Source organism: Besnoitia besnoiti, chromosome III (assembly GCF_002563875.1).
Source record: "Besnoitia besnoiti strain Bb-Ger1 chromosome III, whole genome shotgun sequence".
In the NCBI taxonomy this organism is placed as follows: domain Eukaryota; phylum Apicomplexa; class Conoidasida; order Eucoccidiorida; family Sarcocystidae; genus Besnoitia; species Besnoitia besnoiti.
Genome location: NC_042358.1, coordinates 1,666,438 through 1,689,913, shown reverse-complemented (window position 1 = coordinate 1,689,913; position 23,476 = coordinate 1,666,438). Strand labels below are relative to the sequence as shown.

At 57.0% G+C, this 23,476-nt stretch overlaps 2 protein-coding genes across 2 annotated transcripts; both read right to left on the bottom strand.

Annotated features, from left to right (window-relative positions):
- Positions 1–4,384: 4,384 nt before the first annotated feature.
- Positions 4,385–8,186, bottom strand: BESB_045570 (uncharacterized protein; the record flags this gene model as incomplete). The annotated part of the gene is made up of 5 exons (XM_029363008.1): positions 4,385–5,629; positions 5,829–6,064; positions 6,252–6,354; positions 6,557–7,683; positions 8,183–8,186. 5 exons carry the CDS (start codon positions 8,184–8,186, stop codon positions 4,385–4,387), a joined length of 2,715 nt encoding a protein of 904 aa, XP_029220374.1.
- A 4,296-nt stretch (positions 8,187–12,482) lies between these two features.
- On the bottom strand, positions 12,483–22,440 carry BESB_045560 (putative beta adaptin protein; the record flags this gene model as incomplete). The annotated part of the gene is made up of 20 exons (XM_029363007.1): positions 12,483–12,539; positions 12,951–13,067; positions 13,627–13,734; positions 13,923–14,057; positions 14,462–14,676; positions 15,047–15,161; positions 15,453–15,543; positions 15,818–16,049; positions 16,387–16,512; positions 17,061–17,270; positions 17,705–17,805; positions 18,194–18,390; positions 18,713–18,805; positions 19,472–19,628; positions 19,985–20,027; positions 20,199–20,314; positions 20,564–20,618; positions 20,987–21,139; positions 21,607–21,746; positions 22,133–22,440. 20 exons carry the CDS (start codon positions 22,438–22,440, stop codon positions 12,483–12,485), a joined length of 2,769 nt encoding a protein of 922 aa, XP_029220373.1.
- Positions 22,441–23,476: the final 1,036 nt, after the last annotated feature.

Below are 23,476 nucleotides of genomic sequence, written 5' to 3'. Positions count from 1 at the left end.
ACAAAAACGGCGCTCAACCAGGGCGAAGCAGGCAGGGCGCAGTGATCTCAGAGGCGACGTGGCCAACTCTCGCTAGACCACAACCTCCTACACTTCCTCTCTCTAATGTTTGTGGTCGGCGTAATGGCAAGTTACGACTGTGTGCGTCACGATGTGCGTAAACATCAGGAACACGTGCTGCTGTAGCTCTGACATACTACGAACAAGAGGTAAACCTGGAGCAATTTCTCGCATCTACTGGCCACGCACAGGGAGGGGAGGTATCTGTAGCAGGAAAGCGTTGGTTTTGGGCGTGGCCGCGTATGGTGATGGAAAGAAGCTACAACATGAGAAATGTGAGCATAGGATATCTACCTTTCACTTATAGCAAGCAGAAGGCAATATAAACTGTTTGCTACTGCTGCTTAACTTTTAGAGTGTTGCAGTGTGGGGTCGAAAATCCGAATGACTGTTACTGCTGGCTGGTAAGAAAATTCTGCGCGTGGTACCGCATTGACACCTCATAGCTTACGAGGATCACGACTTTCCATAAAAGACTTGATCCCTCCTCGCCGTCTGATAGTGAAAACGGTAGGCACAATGGAGACTAGGAAACAGCACCTGATGACCTACTCCTCTACACTCTCGAAGATACGAAATGTACGACGGCAAGCGAGTCACGGAAGCTTTCTGCAAGACGCACGTCGCAATTGTCTTCCCTCCCTGGCGCCCTGCAGAACGCCTGTCTCCCTCCAGAAACATTCACAGATAAATCGCTTTAGACCACAGAAATGAGTGCACACAAATGTGTCTGTTTATCAGCAGCGGCCGGCGTAACGCAACCACAACGAGGTGTGTTGGCCAACCATTGAGATCCGATTGGCTGCAACACCCCAGCTCGCGTGCTCAACAAGAGCTTGCAGCCGCAGACAACACCCCATGGAACCTTGGCTGAATACGAGGATAGATATCCGCAACTGCGACCAGCTACCAACGGTCGTGGGAGAGATGACTCCTGTCCCTCTCACCAGCAATCGCCAGACTGTTCCGGGTAGAATCCCTTGCGTAGCTGCGCTGTCCTGCTATACCGGCACAGCGCACGTGATGTCTACAACATGGAAAAACACACCAGCAAAACGAAAGGTTTTTTTTGCGTGGGGGTTACGCCGGGCCTCCATAAAATGACTACATTACTCACGCCGGTTCCTCGAGGAGACGTTCCCACACATACAGCCAACAAGTCATAGGATGTGAAGAAACCTGCTGAACTACTGCCGAGACCTAAATTCTTCAACGTCTCCCTCTTGACGCCCTAGAATCAATACCGCGCCCCCCTTTTCGTGTCCACACGAGTTCACTCCAATACCACTTGCCGACCGCGAATGCGTGAAAACAACTGATCCCGCGCGAAGCCCCGTTTACAGCATAAGGGGCACAGAGGCAGCCTGCGACGAGGCGAGACTGCCAGGCCATAATCCAGCGAGTCCCGGACGCACCAACAAAACACCAAAATCAAATTCAGTTCGATGCGAATCATTCCGAATTGCTGTAAAAACCGTGCATCGTCTCGGGGAGTCGCTCCTCCACACTGGCGCTACGTCGTCCCACGGAGTCAGTGTCTGCGTGTGCCAGATCGACAGCACCAACCACGCATGACGAATTCGTTGTCCAGCCGTTATAGCCCTCTTATAGCGTTTGAGAGCAGAGTTTTCATCAAACGGAGGTTCGCTTGAAACCGCCCTGGCAAGCACCCCCACTCAGTCTGGGGCTTCAGCCATTCGCCTCTGAATCGCGCCACCCCCTAACCCGAACTCCGCTCCTTGGGGCGGCGAACCCCTTCAAACTGCAACGCCACACAGCACTTGGAACTCCCAAACGCCGGCGGCCGTCTCAACGCTGACCTAGTTTATGGCCAACTGGGCAGCAGGAAAAACTTGATACACTCAGCGACAGCGAACTGCCACACTTCACTCTGGGAGGGACGCTGCGGGCTGAGTACGACGTACTCGACGGTCGGCTACAATGGATCGGCGGCGGACGCTGGGCCAGCTCCATGGCCACACGCTGTTGCAGTGGCGTGTGCGTCTCTCCAGAGCGCAGGATGCCGCTGTCGAGGTCTGAAAAATGCACTCTCGCACATGTTGCGACTTCACTTTCATAGGCTCTCGCTTCACGTGGCCTGCCCCTCCGTGCACCGTGCATCTACAAACAACTCTGGACTTCTGCAGAAAACATGGAGGCGGCGCGTGAAGACATCGAGCACCGCGCTACTCGGCTCCCGCAGTCCAGACTCCTTCCCCTCCTTACCACTTTCGTAATGTTGACGCACAGTTCCGCAGCCCTCCTCCGCACCCAGCGTGAAGCTAGCTGCTCCTGGGCACCTCGGAAAACCCTAGTGCTGATGCAACAGCACCCGAGCGTTGTTTTCAGCTCGGGAACCATCCCATAGGCTTCTGCGCAGACGTACATGTGCATCGACGTTACAACATCAAGGCAGCAGAGCCAACAGGCCACGCAGGGTCGCGACTTTCTCTTTCACGCATGCGCAGAAGCTCTCTTGGCTCGCGCCAATAGCTCGACACCACACCCAGCATTTTCAGGTCGGCGTCCCATCCGTGCATAGCTTCTACCCGGCTCTTGTCGGGCAAGCGTTCTGCGAACTGCATGCCCAACGGAGTCGCGGAGAGGCAGTTGTTGGTTCCTGCCAAGCCAAACCGCACCACCCTTCAACCTCAGTTTTTGCCCTTGCCTAATTCGCCCGGCCGCGAGGCTGTGCAGATGACGCGTGGCACGTGTGACGCTATAGGATCTGTTCATCTTGTCGGTGCACGTATTCTCGCTGGCCGCAGACGGGGAACACCCGAGACCGACAAGCAGACTTCACTGTGTGGTGAAGGACGGAGATTCGCGGGAAGCTCCTGAGCTGGGGTCTACCCTCCGTTGAGAGCCGACACTGGCGAAGCCGGATACCACTCTCTCCCCCGAAAGCAGACTTGCATACCAAGCAAAAACAAGGTGTCGACGACCGAGCAGTCAGGGCCAATATTAAGAGCCTGGAGATCCTCCTACTGGGAGCCGTACTGCACGCGAAGCGCCGAAATGTCGGGTGACCGCAAGCATGTATCCACGGCCAAACACAAGCGAATGCGCTAAGAAAGGCAGTCTTCTCGTACACGCGTGAATTCCTTCGAATCGGAAGCCCTCCACCGGAAAGGGAGCAGAACCCAAAAAACGTGGAGCAGCTGATTTATTCTGTGGCGGTACCGGAGAAATCTGGGCGGCGAGTCGGGCTTTGCGCTCGAGGCGCTGCCCGACTTGCACCACGGTAGCCGCCGTCAGACACGTGTGAACACAATGAAGGCAACGAAGAAACCCTATTGGTGCGACGGAATGAAACAAATGGCGGATCCCCGGGAGCATGTTCGGCGTGGTGCCGGCAACAACGGGTATATGAACAGAATCTGCGTTCCCGAGGCCGAGACTAGGAATCCCAGCCTCTATCAAACGTTGCAATACGAATCCGAAATAACAATGCTCCCTAACGAGGAGGCGGCCAAACCGAGTGCAAGTTAGGCCGAAGACCTCCGGAGAAACAAATTCCGTATCTGCCACGGGGCGAGACAACCCTATTCAATAGGCAGGAATAGAAAACCTGGCTTGGGTCCCTCGCACAAATCATTGATCACGAAACCTTTCCCGAGCGAGAGGCGTATCTGGTTCGAACTAACAAGGCGAACGAGCGTGCCACAGGATCAGACTCCCGCACAGGCTTATCGCCATCGGTCAAGTCTAAATAGAATCACCTTTGCCTCTACGTTAGTTCCATCGACCGAGGATAGCGGACGGTGATTGCGTGGAGCGCGACGAAACAAATGGCTTCCCTGCGTGTCTGTCACGCCGGAAGCTTTGTGCCCGCGGTTCACGCCGCTGGCCGCAGAACCGGACAAGGCCGTTCACTGCCTCGTGTACCCCAAATCAACACGTGTTGCAACCATATCCGTAGCTCCGCGGATGCGGCAAACCGAGTTCCACAGTCGACGTGCAGTCGCTCACAGCCTCCGCACATACTTCTTTTTATGACGTCCCTCGAAAATTCCCGAAAGCTCGTCCACTCCCTCCCTTGGCACGAACACGATCGACAGCGCTCCTGCATCGCGATGTCGTCTCCAGGAAGGACAGTGGAGAGCCATGAGGTCCCTAAGGCCCAACCCTACATTTCCTTCTCAACGCAAGAGACTCGCACTTCTTGCTGAGCAACCAGAATCGCCAGAAGGACAACCTCGCACTGTTGTCGGCGAGGCGTACGATGAACAGACATGAGTAGTATCGATAGGCACGTCTCCCCCAAACGTGAACTGACACGTCGGTGCACAGCGAATGCACGCAAAATGGGTGTTTGCCCGGCTCACTGGTGTGAACCGCCGGACGACGATGTAGACGTCAAGGACAAGAGGAATCCATTGAGGACATCCTGAGGAGCGGTGAAGGGATCTCCGCCTGTGCGGCGGCCAGGCAGTTGCTGGTTCAGACACGGGATAGCTCCATTCGGCGGAGGCTCCATTCCCGCTGCACGCGCTGCGGGGAACAGGCCCTCGAAGGCCCCAGAAAAAGCCGACATGGCATTCCGGTCCGAAGCGCCAATCGTCTCTATCGCCCCAACTCCGCCGTGGTGCCCTGGCATGGCTTCCGGCGCACGACACCTGGCCTTCTGCTCCCTCTTATCGCCAACTGCGAGCTCCTCCGCGCCTTCAGACGCCGCAGCGTCGTGCCCGGCGTCGCCTCCGGCTCTCAACGCGTCGAGCAGAGCCGGCAGAAAAACCCACAAGTCCTGTGACTGCATGTTGAGGCGAGAGCCCTCTGCAGTCGTGAAGTTCGCGCCCTGCTCCGTAGGCGGTCTCGGCATCCCGGGCGGGGGCACTTCTGCGGGCCATCCACCCCCGAAGCCCAGGGACTGGCCCAGGGCCCCCGCTTCCGCGGCGCCTCGGAGCAGCTGCTGAGTGTCCTCCTTGCGGAGGTCTTGGGCTCCAGTTCCCACGCCTCTCAGGCCCGCGTAGGGGACGTGGTCGGGTCCTACGTCGCCCTTCCAGGGCATCAAGCCGAGGCGGTTCAGCAGCGCCGCGGGCGAATCCGCTTGCTTGCAGCTGCCAGGCGTCCCGCTGTCTCGCCCCTGACTCCCAGGCGGAGAGAGGCTGCCCCCGCTGTCTCCGGTGCTGCTCGAATCTCCTGCAGGACTGCCCCCGTACAAGCTGAGGCAGGTGTCAGCCTCATCGCAACCGCGCGTCCCCCCCAGATCCCCGCTGTCCAGACACAGACCCGGAATCGAGACGGAGGGCAGCGAAAGCCCGCCGCCGTTGGAAAAATGCGAGAGGTTCAGCTGGTTCGCGGCCTGCGCCGCGTGCTGGGCGCGCTGCTGCTCGGCGGCGGCGTTCCTCTCCATGCGGTGCGTCACTTCCCACTCGACACAGGCGCGCTGTTGCTCTTGGCTAATCAGAGACCCGGGTCGGAACACGAGCGGCAATACTTCAGGCACCTGCTGAGGCGCGAAGACTTTCCGGCAAGGCACCGGGAATTCATTTCGCGGGCCGCCCGCCCGCGGCGCTCGCAGAAGGCAGCGCGTCCCGACTTTGCTGTCTGGGAAGCGAGGGTCAGCCTGAGAGGAAAGCGAGCACATACATACACTAATTCATGCACTCTCTCCTTTGCCCAGTCCAGAGAAGCCACCCCCCCCCCCCCTCCCCCCACCACCGCGCGCGGATGTCCGCATCCGTGGCGCAGAGTCCCGCTGCAGCAGCTGCTGTAGCGCGTCCCCGAACATTCAGAGCAAAATGTAGAAAGCGAGGCATGCTCACCTTAGTCGTCAGCTGGCCGTGGCTGCGCGTCGTGACGAGCCGAATCTCGCTGGCGCACACGTCCGCCACCAAGCCGCTCGCTTCTTGGATTCCAGCGCTGCTAGCAGCCGGATGCGAGCGCTGCTGCTGGAAGGCTCGAACGGTCACGTCCAGGCGAGGCGCGCGATGGTGACCTCCGTTCCGCCAACCCGACTGAGTCCTTGAAAGCCGCCAAATATTCGGCTTCCTCCCAGAGTCTGCACGCGCGACACAGCAGGTTTTAGGTTAGCGAATGTGACACACAGAGTATCGCCAGCCGCATAAAGCAGACTTGGGGGCTGCAGCGCCACAGAACGCACTGAGATGTGCCTGCTAAAGATCACGCGCAAAGCGAGGAACCTTGGAATATTGCGGCTATGTCAGGGTTAGTGCAGCGGGGCTTACGTCCAGAGCGGCGGGGCCTGTGAGCGGCGATGATGTACTCCAGCTCGGTGCGGAACCCGCTGAGGCACTGCTCGATTGCGGCGAGCTTCTTGCGCTCTTGCGGCTGCAGGGAGTTGCACATAGCAAAAAATAACGAAACGCGTTGCTCTGATACGGCCGGGAAGAGGCCACGTCTTCCCCCTGAATCGAGATCCCAGCCCCCCCCCACCCGTGGCTCCAGCGGAGCTTGGCTTTCTAACACCCGCGCGAGGGACGCAGTTGTCTGTTTCTGTCCAGTCGCTTGCGACCGCCACGCAAAGACTTACGTCGTTGAAAAAGCATTCGAGCGTGAGGACTTTTCCACCAGCTCGGACTGGCGCCGGTCTCTCTTGGAGGTTGCCGCATTTCATGGTGAGAGGCGTGTCGAAGTGGAAGTCGCTTTGCTCAGCGTGCTTCATGAAAAGTTCGGCGACTTGCGGCAGGAGCGGTTCAGGCACGTGAATGATCGCCACCTCGACGTGGAGAGCCGCGGCGTAGGTGTCACAGATGCCTCCAGAGTGAGCAAAGAGCTTCCACGCGGCGTAGTGCAGCTTAGGGCTGATGCAGTAGTAGTTTCGCTTGCAGCAGCTCGTTTCGGACTCTCCGCACACGTTCAGGATCTTCCCGTAAGGCAAACACAACGGCAAGGTGACCAGCACGCAGGCGTCTCGGCCGCTGTTCATGAGTTCGGCGGGCAGCGAGAGAGGCAGGGGGGGGTCTGGCGTCGCCGAGGCAGCGCCTGCCGAGTTGCACATCATGTTCGATGGCGGAGGCAGCGGCGGGGGCTTGGGAGCGCATGTGGGCACGGGCCGATTCGCCTCGGCGGCGGCCTGCTTTTCCGCCGCGGCAAAATACATCTGCGGCTGGTTGTGTTCAGCTGGCGACGCGGGGGCGTACACGGGGCTGCCTCTGGGTCCGTCGCCGTAAATGGTCAGTGGCGAGCCGGAGCTCGCGTCGAGTTTCCCCTCGTTGGCGCTCTCTGAAGAGTCGCGGCGCGCTCGCGGCACGTTGAACTCGTGCTTCGCCGTCGGAGTCGAGGAAACTGAAGACAGCGCCTGGGGATGGCTGCCGACGCACAGCGAGGAGAAGTCGGGTGGGAAGGAAGAGGCGCCGGGAAAGAAATCCGTGAACGGCTGTTGGGGTGCCCGCGGAAAAGCAAAGTCGTGGACGGGCGGCGCCTGGGGCGGCGGCGCCACTCCTTCGTTCTTCTTGGGCGAAACCCGACCCGCGTGCGCCGGCGGATTCGGCGTGGAGAAATACGACGCACGACGTCCGACATTGTCAAAATACCGCTGGGACGACGGCGAAAACTCGCCAGATCCCGAGGAGCCCCGCACCTCTGGGCCGCCCTCCGGAAACCGACTACCGATGATCAGCCTACGTAGGCTCTCTTCTAGGCAGCTGTCGAGATCCTCTGAAGACACACACACACACGCACATCCACATCGTCCGCAATCGACTCGCGTGCTGCATGAGTGCAGCTGCAACTGGTACCAAACCGCGCGCTCACGCGGCAAACTGGGGGGCACACAGATTTACTGTCTCGGCGGAGGGGAAGTCAGGCCCTCAAGAAATCCCACAATGGGCTCGAGACACCCTCCACTCGTGTCTCTGCCCGGTGACGCAGAACTAGCCTAGGTCTCAAGTCGCCTTCGAAAACAGTGAAGGCCTGCTTCCTGCAGCGTCACCCTCTTGGCTCGTCTCCTTCGAAGATCAGGAACCGTCAAACAGACCGCTCTTCGGTGCGCTGCAGCATGCAAGGCCGAAGGAGCGCACTGTCGCGGCACCATCCCAGCGCGATGCCTGCCTGACGGGCTGCGCGTTAGCGCCTTTCGACTCGCTACCGCGGCGAGCGTGTGCAAGCCCATTCTGCTAGGAGCCCAGACAATACCGGGTGCACGCGGAGCACGTACCCATGTTGGCAGGTTGCAGGTCGGAGAACCTTTTCCCAGTGTATCGCTCACACGGAAAAGATTCCACGCTCGCTGATTTGTGCGTCTCCTTCCCTGTCCCCGCGCAGGGGGGGCCTAGTGGTCCGTGAGGGCGGCAGTCGGCGGCTGGCTTCCGGATCGTTGCAACCGTTGGGCGTGTTGCGTCTTGCCCCAAGCTGCGCTCTCGGAATTCCCGCGAGGTCAGATTTCGACGGCCCGAAGTGCAGGTGGAAATCCGATGCGCGCACACTCTTTGCTGTTTGCAGTTAGAGGGATGCAGAGGCCAGGCAGCCAGCGAACACAGGAGCGGAGACGATGATTGTCACACGGCGGGAACGGGCACTGTGAGCGGAGTATCGGGCGGCAAGTGAGGAAACGGGCTTACCCACATGACCCTCTCTTCTCCGCTGAAAAAATTGGGCGGCCTTCTTCTGTAGAGATGCGCCACCGATTTACATCTGTACATCCGCGGACAGAAAGGAAGAGTCTCTAAAATACACAAAGACCTTGAGAGCCAACAGCGGAACAGTCGAATGCATCATGGGGAAGAGGAAGCGCGCCCGCCGCCATTCTAAGTCGGCTTTCCAGGAAGGAGAGATGGAGGCGGCGTGCGCTCATCTCTCAGCCAGGGACCCTTCTTCCCGTGGGTGAAAAGGGGAATTCCTTTGGTGATCACTGGCCTTGCATTCGCCCAGGACGAAAAAGATACGCTATTCCCACGGTTCACTACGCATTGGTCTACGTTTTCCTCCTGCCATGGCGCAAAGCATGTGCCATCAACACGTACTACACGTCCGAGGTGTCACACATTTAAATACTACGCCTGCTGCCGCGGGCGTCCGTACCAGGCTCGTGGCAATACCACAGTCGCGGCCTCGGGAAGCCTGCCCGCGCGACACGGCGGCTGCCGCCGCTGCGCCTGCTCGAAGAGGATCGACGTCAGAGAGACTTCAAGGCGCTGCTGCCTGCGCCACAGCAGCAGGCTTGCCGCTGCGCTCTGCAAGAGGAGCAGCCGAGCGATCGGGGGCTGCTCGCGCAGAGATGGGGACGGTTCGCAGCTAGTTGTCGCCTCTCGCGGCCTGAGCGGAGGCTGGAATACCCCTAGGGAGGGAGCAGGAGAGTCGAGTGGCGATGGCATGAACCACCACGCCAGTCAGACAGCCAAAAATCGCCGCGATCTGTGGCAATAACTTGCAGAGCGATCCTTGTCTTTTCCGCGGGTTCGCCCGCCGCGAAACCAGACGATTTCGGCGGACGCTCGGCACCCACCCGCTCCGACGAGTTCCCCCAAAACCCAGGCAAAGGCAGGGAACGCACACATCGAGAACAATGCAGCAACCTATCCAGAGGCAAGCGGATTCGAGCCAGAGTTTGGTTCGCGGAAATTCCTGGCGAGCTGACTGCTCAAGCTACTTCGTCGCGCAATCGCCCCTAGGGGCGCCGTGCGGAGTCGGCAGTCGTCGTCCCTTCTTGGTGCGAGCGTTTCCACGATATGAGGGACGTTTTTTATCACATGCGGCTCTGGTCTTCGACTTTGGCTTCTGTTGCTAGCCTACGCGAGACAAAGGCTGGTTTGGGCGGGGTCCTCGCGCTCGCTCGAACCTGGTAGGCTGACGCCCCCCACGCGCGAAAAAACGTGCTGCTGCATCTGATACGGCCGTCACTCACCGACTGCGAGTCCGCCACTTTTTTGCGACATCTGGCAGCTACTCGCATACAACCAAAGTAGACACTGCAGGTTGTGTCTACGAAAAACCGCCCCAACGACGTACAGCTGCGGTTCCAGGAAATGGCCTGCAGCTGCCCTGTTCGCCCTGTTTCTTCAGGCCCAGCGGCGTAGCACGAGGAATCAGTTCACCCTCATTTAGTGATTGAGGTGGCCTCGTATTACGGGAGGCCTTTGTTGCGCAAGAGAGCCATCCCTGTTTGACTGAACAGGTCGCTCCAGTCCAGCGGTTGGGAGCACTCGTTTCTCGCCCCTCCGCGGAGCTGCACCCCCGGACGAGGAAAACGTGTTTGGAATAATCACCATTGTGTGGCACCTGGCTTCGTTCCTGCTGCACTGCTAGTTTTCCTGCTCCTCTTTCTATAGTGCCGCGCTCTAGGAGAGGACCCGTTCAGCAAACGCGGATTCTTCGCAGTGACGAAGCGTCCATCGGTCGACCCTAGTCGATCCCCCTGCTTCCGCTTCTCTGCAGAGACGGAATGAACCTGTGAAATCGATGATGACAAGAAACAGCTCCAAAGCGTTACCACCACTTTGGTTGGGTGAGAAACGCTCTGACAGTTCGAGACAGCGTCGCTTTGCCGGTGTGGTCTGAGCTTTCGTACCTTGCCGAGAGCGGCAGCAGGGCCTGGACAGGTCAGTCCGTGGCTCACCCGTCGCCTCCCGAAAATCGTTTAATCGTGGGATGCGAGTGATTCAGATATCGTACCAATGCAACACCATGAACCACTATATCCTAGATAACCAGGGTAATCTGGTATCTTTCTCGACGTAACTATGCAACCTAGGATATGCACAAGAACGCATACCGGGCTCCTCCAGTGATGCATACGCTATAGCTAGACAGGCACAACTCTGGGGTGGCGTCCTCTACAGCAACGCACTGACCCAAGCCAAGAACGAGGCGCTTCTTATCCAGCGAACATACATGCCAGACGTAGGAAACGGAGAGTTGCACCACTTCAACTCTTCTACTGAAGGCATCTCGTCGCGCCTGGCAGACTTGTCCACAACAATGACGGCCTGAATGCATGTCGCGACGTGCCTAAGACGCGGATGCCTACACGTATATAAGTAGATGCATACCGATGGCAGCTTGCTGAGCGATGCGGTCGCGCGTCTTCTGTCCATCCTTGGTGCTGTCCCACTGTGTGTCCGCGGCAGGATAGAATTTCGCCTATGGGGGAGGAGAGTCGACGACAGAGCTCTGTGTAATGCGATGTATAATATAGGGTTGAACTGTGAGTTATTTACAATGCCCAACGCAGAGCACTCGACTGGATACCCAGGGAACTGTCTTAGCATCTGAGATATGATTATCTATCGCAGGCTCGGTCTAATGTCCCGTTATAATACCAAGAATAGCCGTTGTCGCCGCGCTGTGATTGCTCTGCGCGCTCCAGCACACGTCCAGAACGGCTCCCTTCCGACAGGACGGCAGTTGAGTGTTCTAGATTATTGTTGGTAGGGCTATTCTACAACCGACGCTAATGCAGTTAACACGACGGCCATGAAAAGCACAAGAGAACTTGAATCTTCTCCACAAAGACCCCTGCTGTCCGCCAGGCATCCGCAGCTTCGCTTGAGGGTTGCCTGGCTCAAATCGTGGTTCATCGCCGATGAGGCGCTCATACCGGATTATCTTTTCGTTTCAATAGGCTTCCGCTTACAGAAGTTTACATTGACGGACTCTAAACAAGCTGCGCAGAGCCCGCTAAAGTTTCGCTTCTGAAGCATTTTGGGCATTTGCTAGCCTTCTGATTATCCGCTACCAGAGCTGCATAAGTCATGTCGACCGCACCCAGATAACTCCACACCCGGTTTTCGATGGGAGTACTTTCAACACCGCTGGACTTACCTCGGCGCGATGATTCAGTTAAACCAAAATCCGTCTGTCTTAGAACAGCTTAAAGTGTTGGATTTCAATTTCCGTACAAACAGCTTGCGGCGGATTCCCAGCTTCCACGCAAAACAACTGACGTATTACATCTGACGGTGAACTAGCGTAAGCAGTCCAGTGAGACGATGGTGTACTGCAATAATACAGCACTTGGTCGTCGGTATTTCATAACCGACAACATCTGATCTACGAAGATGTCACAGCCGTGTTTTTGGAGGTCCTCTAACAGCGTTTGAACTCCGCATCATACTGCAAGTGTCCAACGTGTGATCTGCCGCCAATAGCCTTGCCACCTACTGAGCATTTTAGCCATCGTGCGCAGTCCGCTTCTTTTTAAAACCACCGGTTGAGGAAAAAACACGCAAGAAAAGAGTGACTGGAGCATCTACCGCAGCGCTTCACCCTCTGCAGGCGCCCTGTAGTCTACCGAGCGAAAGCACGCGGCAAAAAGCATCCCGTGCGAGGATCGCCAAGCAGACTTTCGCTGCCAGTAGCGAGCGCGGCTTTTTTCTACTATTTGCGCATGCATACCAGGTCCTCATAAGGAGGCGCGAATCCTCGCGAAACAAGCAGATTGTGGTGACCCACACACATCCACGCGAATGTTTGCGAAGCCGGCTTCGTTGCCTCCTCGTTTTTGCTTCTCAGAAACTGCCCTACGACCGCACAGTCAGCCGAAGCGCGGTGCATACCGTGGCGTTGAACAGCGGAATCTGGGCGGCACAGAAAAGAGACACGCACAAGAGGCGAAAACTCGCACATGCGAAACGCGTCAGTGCCGGTCACACGCGAAGAAAACACTCGACAACACGGCAGCAGACAAGCGACTCTATGCCTCGTCTTTCACATATGCAGACAACGCCGCGCGGGCCGCCCGACACCGCGAAGAACGTAGGAACGAAACAGTCATGCACACACGAGAAAAAGCTGCAGCAGCGTCTGTCATCCGAGTCGAGGATTGCGGCCGCACATACACTCACACACGTCCCTGCTGCACTCGTTGACTTCGTAAACGAGTCTGAAGTCACACATGCACTGTGGCAGGTACGGTGAAGCAACTTATATCCTGAAACCAAACTCTGGCGTAACACATACCCACGAGAATCAAGCTTTTGGCGACTTACCAGCGCCGCGGCTTCCGAACGCGTGACGATTTTCACGGCGTTCCCGTTTTTCTGCAGTGACACCTCCGCGAGCACCACAAGGTTGTTTGTCGTCGTTGCAGACACATAAAGCGCCTCCTGGGAAAACACAGAAAACGCGGAGAAAACGCATAACAGTACACAACCAAGGCAAGAGCGCAGCACACCAACGCACGAAAAGACGACGACGAACGACCCGACTACATGTGCGGACAGGCCCTGAAGGGGTCGACTCGGCGCCGCAACACACACTGACTCTAAACTTAGCGAGTCTGCCTTCCATTCTCTGCTTGCTGCGCGTAGTTAGCAAAAAAAAAAAACCCGCAACACAAATACATATATATATATATATATATATATATATATATATATATATATATATATATATATATATATATGCAGTTGAACCCTAACTGTAAACTCTTCTCTCGCTACGGAGACAGGCGCAAACTTCCACACAGTTTTCTTGACAAAATTCTTGCCATCTAGACTCTAGACACACGACGCCCTGCGAGACTGGAGAGACTCTCTCAAAGATAACCTCAGCGGAACCCCCGACACCGGCGGCGTGGATCTGCACGCTGCCACAGCGCGCATGCATCTACAGATTTATGAGCAGAGTGCACGTTTCAAGAACTTTTGCGTGTGGTTTCCTTACAAACGTGTCGGCGCTGCGCTGTGCAACGAGCGCGATGTTGATAGCCTCAAGCTGCGCAATCACAGCCTGGACACTTTGGGAGTTCGCCGCGACGGCCATCAACGCGTGCTGCAGACAAGCCGAGAAACATCGCGAACACGGAGAACACAAATTAGACTGCCGGAACGCCCGATAGCTGCTGCTCTGGATGGCGAGAAGAGCGCCGCGGTGGTGCATGCTGCCGGTCGCCGCTGCCTCTAGACGACCCCGAACCCGGCGGAGCGCCGCCGACAGAAGCTTATGCTCCTCGTGTTTACCTGGCGCCCCTCGCCGATGGCCTGCCATCTCTGCCTAAAGAGATCCTTGTCAGCCGACGAATTCTCTTGCAGCACGACGCAGAGGTCGAACGGGACGGTGAAGTAGAAGACGTCGAGATTCGTTTTCACAGCGACCTGAGGCCGAAAAGGAACAACTTACCAGCAAGAGCCTCAAAAAGCGGCTTCACACGAGACTCGCACACCTCTCAACGCAAGTACAAAAAGTCAGCGCCCTATGCACCGGCCCCGGTGCAGGCGCAAGAGACACGCGCCTCCAATCGCCACGCATCCGACTCCCTATCTGCCTCGCACCCTCTCCACACGGGCCGGCCTTCCTATACACCTCTGGCGCTAGGTGCGTCTCTGTGCATCTGTCTATCCATCTCCCTGTGCCTCCTTTTTTGGCTCCCTCCGCCTGCGTCTCGGCATCTTGCCCGGCGCGTCTGCAGGCACGAGTCGACCGACTTCTAGCACCTACAGAGGCGAGGTAGAACATCGCTTCTCCGCAAACTTCCTTGGCTTTGCTGCGCAAACTTTACCTGGAGAGAGGGAGGCTGCCCTGGAGCAGTGTTCGAGTTCAGCTGACCCGGCACGACGGGAACCGTCGTCTCCGTGGAGCTTCCCGGCAGCAGGTCGCCGACCTGCAGTGGTCCAGCCGGCGCGAGGCCGAAGGAATTCTTGTTGAACTGCAGCGCCCAGCCGTTGAGCGGCACCTGACTCCGATTCGAGAAGGAAAGGTGGAGGCGAATCATCCCTGGAGAGCGAAAAAGAAAACAGGAAATGCGCGTGCAAGCGACGCCCGAGACGAAAGCCGCCCGACAGGTGAACGGCAGGCAGACGCAGAAGGGCACTGCCCCCACAGAACTCAGCCCCGCGAAAAACGAAGATAAAACTCTCAGTGAGAGAGGGACATGTGGAGAAGACACGGCTTTGCACCACCCGTGAGCCCGCCAAGAAGCCGCTGAGGCAAAAGAGGAGAATGGAGAAAAAGAAAAAATCCAGACTCCTGCGGACAACGCGCCATAAGCGGCCTCCAGAGGCGTTTTTAAATGAAACTTGCGCACCAAAAAAAAAAAACCCGAAAAACAAAAGCAGAGACAGCAGCACATAAAAGACTTCCTTACCGTTGAATCTCGCCAGAGCAGCTGCGATTTCGAGACCAGTTTTACCCTGACTTCCCGGGCGATCCGCAGTTAAGACGACAGGCTTCGCGACAGCGGGGCCGGCGGAAAACGAGATCTGACGATAAAAAGAAAATAAAAAAATCAACAAGACCGGATGTCATCGCGAGTATCATACGCGCAGGCGCAAACAGTGCGACGCCGATACCCAGAAAAAGCGTGAGAGAAAAACGCGGAAAAACGAGTGAGCAGCACGTGGAAACCCTTGGATCTACGATGAAACAGAACCGAGGAGACCCGCGGGCTACCGCGGCGAGAGTGAACTGCGAGGAAGTCACCACACAGGCGGCGAAACAGAGGCACGCGCGGACGAAACCCCACCAAAGAGATGGCGGAGGACGGATCTTACATCGAAAAAGTCATTGTTGGGTTTAGAGCCCTGTTTACTCGGCGGCGCCTCGTCGTTCAATCCAAGAAGATCTGTGGGGCCGTCGGTGTCGCTGCGAAAACAATCCACGCAGCAGTCACAGAAAGACAGCTCGAGGCGCTCTAGACAAAGCAGACTTCTCTTCTCGAATGTCGTCTTCTTTCTCCGCCGTCCCGTCTCTCTCCTTTTTTTCTTCCAGCCTGGCTGACTAGCCACCCGATTCAGATGCCGCAGTCTCGACGGGCTACGCATTTCCGCCGAAGCACCCCTAGCTACCCCGCCGCTTTCTTCTCTCTCTTTTCTTCAAGCCGCCTCTTGCGCCCTCCCGAGCCCTTTCGGCATCCCACCTGTCGGACTGTTCGCTGCTTCCGTCTGAGGAGCTGTCGCCGTCTTCTTTCTCGTCGCTGGAGTAGTGCTGTCTCTGCATGTCCCGCTTGGCTTTCTCGACTCGCGTGTCTGTCGAGTCCTCATCTGAACTCGCGGTGATCTCCTTCTGCCTCGCGGCGCCGGGCGCCGCTTGGCGCGTGACGAAGGTCTCAGGAGCCTTGTGATACACCGAGGAAAGCAGCGAGATGTTTCCTGCAACGAAGAAAACCCACGCACCAGGAAGAAAACAGCTGTGAATAGTTCACGACAGAGGGCACGCTGGAACGCGCGAAACACACCGCCACGCTCCGAACGGAAAAAAACGCAAATCCACCCGGAAGGCTGCATGCCTCTGCGTCCGCGGCGTCCCACGAAACCGCGATTGCAGAAAGAAACTACACCCCAATCCTACAACCACATGCGAAGCAGCGCTCTTGTTTGGTTCCTACTTGTGCTTCTCTACATCTCGCGACGCGCATGCAGAAGGCAGCGGCACATCCGTGACTCCGCTGTACACCGTTAAAAAACCAACAAATCGCAAAAGGCCCACCGATGAGTTTGTCCAGAGTGCGGTAATCCAGCGCATCCGCGTCCTCGTTTATGCAGGGCTTCGGAGCGAAGACGACTTTCTTGGATGCGTCAGGATTTCCAGAGAGCATGCGCCAGTAGATGTACGCTGCAACGAAAAGAGACGCCGACAACACCCGATTTTAAAGAGAGGAGAAGAAAGTCGCCTCCTGAGGCTCGTCTGTGCGGTGCATTCATGGACGGGACTCCTGTTGGCAAGGCTCCTGATCAGTCACTGGGTGAAAGCTGTTTCGAGCAAAGCAGAGAAAACCAAGTCGAAAGAGACGGGGGTAAAACGCTGAGGCCGGGACGATGGAGGGTCGCAGAACCGAGAGACAACGAGATACAGGACAAGCAGGAAGCGAGAGGCGACGGCGGCGACTGAGACGGCGGAGACCTAACGTGCGAGAAAAGCGGAGAAAATATACGCAAAAAAGAATAAGCTCATGAAAACACGGATACCTGAGACACGCAACGAAGCAAAAATGCAAGCAGCCTCAGTGCTGCACAGGCGCTCCCGCATCGCTCGGACGCCCAGGCACTCACGCAGCGCAACAGAGACAACAGGGGACAACACAGTTTACAAAATGAAAACAAAATAAAAACATGGGGAAACACGGAAAAGTGTGCGGACGCGGGAAACGGAGAGAAACGTACCTCTGTCTCGCAGATCCGGGTTGTACGTTTCCTCGGTCGCCATTTTGAGAACCTTTGTCACGAGATCCTGCGTGTGCGCAGGTTTCTTCAAAAACAACTTGACCGTGGCCGTCAGAAGTTGCAGCTGCACCACCGACGGCTCGTCGTGGAACGTCTCGAGGAAGGTCTCTAGCAACTCGTCAGCATTGTCGATGCGGTCGACGTACTCACCTGCAAAAGTTACAATAAACAAAAATAAATGCAGATGTGTATGTCGCAGCCTGCTCTCCTCCCTTCAAGTAGATGCAGGAGTGCGTCGACGCTAGCTGCGACGTAGAAGGGAGTACTGAAGCAAGTTTTCGCTTTCCTCAAAAGTCAAACTCGCGCGTCCCCTGCGCACACCCTTCTTCCTGGAGACTCGGAATAACGGGGTCTAGAGGCACAAGCACGCGCAGTCGAGCTGAGGGAGAGATGACGCGAGAAGCCACCGGAAAGCCGAGAAAACATAAAGACCCCGAGTTTCCGCCATCAAAAAACAACACGGAAGCGGGTGGCTGCCCCGCGGGAGGGACTCGCACAGAAAAGATTCGAGATAATTGGAGCGAATCTGTGCAAAAGAAAGAAGAACGCGACGGAGACGCATAAACGAACAAAAGGCGCCTTACCCACGATCCAAACCATGGAGGCCTTCGCGGCAGGCTCATCGAGCGTGTCAAGATTCTTGCACAGGGTGGAAATCATCGACTCGTACTGGTTCGGGTACTTCCTAAAAAAGGAGACAGACACAGATTTAACGGTACGGCACTTTCAAGACGTACAGGCAAATCCGCGCAGAGAGATGCACACGCCGAGAAAGAGAAGCGAAGCCGACGAAAGGAAAGAGAAGGCAGCAAGAGATCACACACACACACAAGCGCGGCGAGCCAACCTTCCCGCAAAAGAAAGCCGCCTATTACAAGATGAACCTCCAGAGCCCGTGCTGAGGAGAAAAAGCGAACAGCTACACAGCGAAGAGCTCACATCACCCGCCGCCGTCCCTAGCTTTCAGCACTTCAGCCTAGTGAAGCGCCGAAATAAATGACAGGACGGAATGGCGCAGCCGCGAAGAGAAGCTCGCGAGAGGCGAGCGAGAACTCCGAGGCCACCGGACCCACCTAAAGATGTCTTTAATGACAACGATCGCCTCCTGAACCACGTAGTTGACCTTGGTTTGAATCAGATCGAGGAGAACCGCCACGCATCGCTCTGCCGCAGCGTCCAGCTTGATGGCGCAGCGCCCAATCGAACGCACAGCCTTCCGCACAAAGTCCACATCGACTTCAGTCGCGTACTCCTTCAGCTCGTTCAAAACCTGAAGGAGAAATAACGCAGTCTCACTTCCCAACCTAGCGAGAGGCATGCGACGGCGAAACATGCACATACGGTGCCTCATTCTCTCGAGTGCGCTCCTCTAGACCCTTCTGCGTGCCCTTCGCCACACGTGGAGACGCAGAGGGAAGCGAGGGTGTCTAAAATGTAAAAAAGTTTTAGATATTCGCGTGTAGGTTCACGCACACGTCGCACCGCAGAAGACGGAGTTGTGACATTTTTGGAAAGACAAACGGAAGGCGTTTCGCAGAAGCAGCCACTAGACTGTACGAGGCTGAGAGCAGGAGTTGCATGCACGCACTCACTTGGTCGATGTTCCTCTCCGAGGCCAGGCGCACGAGGATGTCGAGTTTCTCGATTTTCACATAAACCGGGTCGTTGTACTTGCAGAAGAACATCTGAAAGAAGAGAAAAGAGCGTAAACCAAGATGCCCTCTCAGGATCGCATGCATCCATTTTTTCTCGAGGACGCGCACACACAGATATATAAGTATATATATATATATGTATATGTATGCATTTTTACATATACAACACCGCTGGACTCGCGTTTGCGCTAGTCTCTCATGTGAAACCTACTTTTTCCCTTTCCCGCCGCTTCGCCATCACGAGGCCGCATGGCGCTCCGCCTGAAAACGGCCCGTCTCGAGAATGAAGAGGCATCAGGACTGTTCGCCTCGCCGTTTCTCTCCCCCCCCCTTTCCCCCCCCCCCCCCGGCCATCGTTCGCTGCCGCGCGTCCGCCGCGGCCTGGCTCCCCGGTCTAAATTCATCTTTTAACTTTGGTTTCTTAGTTGCGATTACCTTTGTACTCCAAATAATTAGAGGTATCAACTTCCGCGTTCCGATATACTTCTGAAGCATCTTGTGCATTTCCTAGTGTTCAACATCTAGTTAGAGCGCACGTGCTGAGAGGTTCCTTCCTGTGCCCCCCGACTCCTTCCAGCCCGAATACATCTATCTGCATCTATGCGTGCCCTTCTCTCTCTCCCTGCATGTGTTGACAGCAAGATAGGCCGTTGCTCCTTCGTCCTCACATCCTCCATTGGGGCTCGCCAGGCGTACCTTGACTTCGTTCGCCAGGATGTTTGGGCGTTTCTGGACGATGAGCTCGATGTTGCGCAGCGCGACGTACTGAATCTCAGGCTCCGCCGAGAGCAGAGTCACCAGAGGCGGACAGAGCTTCCGCTGAACCGCGCGGACGACGTCGGGGTTCGTGACTCTGCAAAAAAAGGGGAAAAAAAGAAAGCACAGACACCGCACAGAGGAGATGGAGCACATGCCCCCCTCATGTTCTCAAAAGGTGCACCGAACGAAGCGAAGCATCCTCGCGCCGACCAGGCCTCCATATCTCGCTGCGCGCAGTCCACGCACATCTGCCTGTCTACACAGATATAGAGTGGAACCCCTCTGCGCCTACGAACGCGCCGAAAACCATCTACGCGCTACCAGACTGTGAAAAGCGCACGCAAGCTTGCCTCCAACCGCCCAGCTAAACCCGAGAAGCGTCACGCGCGGTTGCGAATTGGGTGGACTGAAGGACTTCGCGGTGACGCTTCGAAGCGAGACACGCCTCACTTGTCGAGAAGCTTCATGACGACCTTGATCGCAGAGAGGACAACTGCGCACACCCACACACCCACACACAGCCCGGCAAGCTGCACACATGGCCACGCTTTCTTTCGCGCATCTTCCTACAAAGCCCGCGGAAAAGCCCCTCCTGACGCACACACGCAGCTCGCTGCGGAAGAAGCAGCCGAAGATCGTCGCAGAGACGACTAGACCGCCTTACCCGCAGAGTTCGCATGCGAGAGCCGAGCGGTCACGCGGTCCAAGACTGACTCCGCAGCCCTCGGCGTTTCGGGCTCGAACTGTGCGAGCGCGTCGAGAATGAAAACCTGACCCCACCTGCGGCGCACATGCAGAGAAAGAGATAAAAAGTCAGGGCGACGGATTGACGCATGCTTGCGCGTGCCACGATGGAAGTGCGCGGGCGCGCTCAGCGAAATCGCGGAAAAGCACAGCGGACGAAACGACCGCCAGTCGCCTCGTCTGACCGCAGCAAACAAACCGCCAGCACATCCACCTCTGCTGAGGGGGGGAGGCGCCGACGGGCAGTTGCATGCATTGCCAGAGTCGCTGCCGGGGTGCACTTACTCTGTGCACTCGTTGAGTGCCGCCAGCAGTTTGTTCACGTTGGATTCCTTCGCGTCTGAAGGTACGAGCCGAAGCAAAGCATATCAGAAGAACTCGAGAATACGGCTACGCGGGACGGAGACCAAGGCGCTCCGCTCAGGCTGACGTCCACGAGCCCAACATGCAGACCGACGCGCACTCGGCGGACTCCACCGCAGCTCTACTTTCCCTTTTTCGCAGGCGATGCAACTGCTGCTGTTCCTGGAGCGCGTGCTTTACAGAGCGCTACAGCAAATCATGCTACAAGGGATCTGCGGAGGCAGACAGCGTCTCCCGCACCTCGCCGCATCGACGGAACAAGACGTAGCCCCGCGGAAAACCTGAGGAATCTTTTATTCGACACAGCCTGAGGTTGTGAGGCGAGAACGGCACGCCTAGACTCACTGAGGATATCCTTCATGTAGCTTTTCCCCGAGTTCTCAGAGATTTCCGAGAGCGCGGCAACCGCGTTGGCCACGACGACCGGATTCGAGTCGCTCAGCATCGTCGTGAGCTCCTCAATGAACCCTTCCTCTCCGACCATATCTGGGCGAATGTCTGAAGATGCAGAACGCACGACTGCCAAACTGACAGACACAACCTGAGAAAGGAGGACTGCAAGCAGAGTCTGCCCACAGGGAACGGGAACCTAGACGCGTCAGGTCGCTCCACTGCCAGCAAACACCAGCGTTCTGCTTCGAGGGCACGTCCTAGAACGGAAGTCGCCTCCGGTCCGAAGACGCGAACGGGCCTTCTACACGAATGCCGTCCCTCAGCACAACCAAGCATACAGTGCGGTTTCCAGCGGCCGCAGAGCCCACAGCTACAACCTGACGTTCACGCATGCACAGTTGACGCAGATACGGAAGCATCCCGGTAAAGCACTCCAGTCCGCCAGATCTTACGTCTCCAGGCCGTGACCGCTTCAGCGATCGGCACGTCCCTTTGAGACCAAGGGCCGCGTTCGAGAGGATGTATCGGTTTTTCAAGAAACACAGGCGACTCCGAAGGCACGAGAGACTTACCAAAGAGCTTCGCCACGCAAATCGCCGCGGTTTTCCGGACGTACGGGTCCGGATCCTTGCAGCATCTTCGGAGCGGCTCAACGAGATACTCAGTAATTTCCTCCAGACGGATGCAGCCCATGGTCCGAACGGCCAGCGCCCTGCACCACAGCACATACAGCCGCAAGACCGAAACAACGTTGCCGAAAAATGCTCTCCAGAAACGATATCCGAGAAGCTGGCGCGGGCAGAAGTCTAGACAGCATGGGGAGGGACGGGGGACTCATCGTGCAGGACCGCGACACAGCGGACTGCACAGAAGCAGCCGACCACCGAACCTCTGCGGACGTCTTCGTGGAGATGTGCAGCGTCAGTATCCTCGTGAGTCTCTCGCCTGGGTCGGACGGAGCCGCCACTACGAGAGCGACGCCCTCGGTGAGACTGACACGTCGCTCCGGGGACAGGAGGCCGGACGCTCGGCCCGAACCTCGAGTGGGACTTGCGTGTTACACCTTGATGGAGACCGGTTTCTGGCGAGGTGCTGTACCTGATGAGAGGGTTCGGGTCCAATGAGTCCTTGCGGAACGTGTTGATGGCAAGGATAGCCAGTTCCGGCTGCGCCTTCGCGTAGTTGATAACGTACAGGTACACAAGCTTCTTGAGCTCGATGTTAGTTGTTTGCATACAGTTGACGACATCAGGGAAAAGCGAAGAAACGTCTTTTCCGACTGTCATGGCGGCGATAACCTTCTTCACCGCTTCCTTCTTTTTTTCCTTGTTAGACGAGTGCAGCTCCTCCTTCAACTCATGGAGCTCCCCCCGTTTCGCGGGCTGGAAGTAGCTTCCGTCCGTCATCCTGCCAGCAAGTGAGTAGATGACCGAGATATTGCATCCAAACTTGCCAATGCCACTTTGGCGCCCCTAAGTCATGGGGCTTCCTGCAGCGCCGCCGGGCGTCCGTCCGCAGGGCCCGGTAGCTCCCAGCCTGCGAAGTGCTAGAACGCCAGCCCGATAGCGTAGATGCAGGGCAGCCGGCGAGGCGAGTGCCAGACAGGAGCGAAAAACGGTTTGTTGAAGCAGCAGGCTAAGACATGAAAGATAGATGCATAGCGTCTTGCCTTGACAGACGAAAGAACATATCAAGTGGGAGCTCTCCCTTCACAGAAGCGCGCGGTGTATAGACACCTGGAAGGAGGCTCAGGTCGTCCTTGGAACTCGTATTTGTGAGAAAAACGGTCAGGACATGCTCCCTTCGATGGAGCTGATTGACAGAAGCCTCGAGAAACGAAGGCAGGCGAGAGACCTGGACCCGATCCCCTTTTTTAATGCGGGAATTGGCGCGCGTGACGTTTATCTCAGCGCTTTGCGTGAGTCCCTGGAACGAAAATCCACAACGTCGTGGCGCTTCTCGATTTCCGGAAGCAAAGACAGAATCGAACTTCGCCGGAAGACTGTGGTTCCCAAGTGCATGCACGCGGACAAAGAAGAAGCAGCTGCGCCGGCGCGTCACGCTGGCAGCCTTAGCAGCAGCTGCTGTCGCGGCATCCTGGCGAAGGGCGCGGAATCTCAGGAGGAGTGTGTCACCCGTGTCACCTAGGCGCATCTCCCACTACAAGCTCGCGGAAACATCGATCGCCTGTGGTCTTCTGGTTCGTTGTTTCTGGGCATGTTTGCGTGTTCGCATGTTCAGATTCCATCTGCGGATTCCGTGCGGCCGTATGGTCTCGACAGTTGCTGGTCTGTTTCAGCCCTCGGTGAACTCTTGACGTTTGCCCGTCGCCAACCTGCCGCATCTACCTTTCTGCCGTGCCACGCCGGGCTGGCGAGTGAGCCGGAAAATCCCGGTCCGCTTCGTCCATCACTCCCCGGTCAAGTGTGGCACATCAGTCTG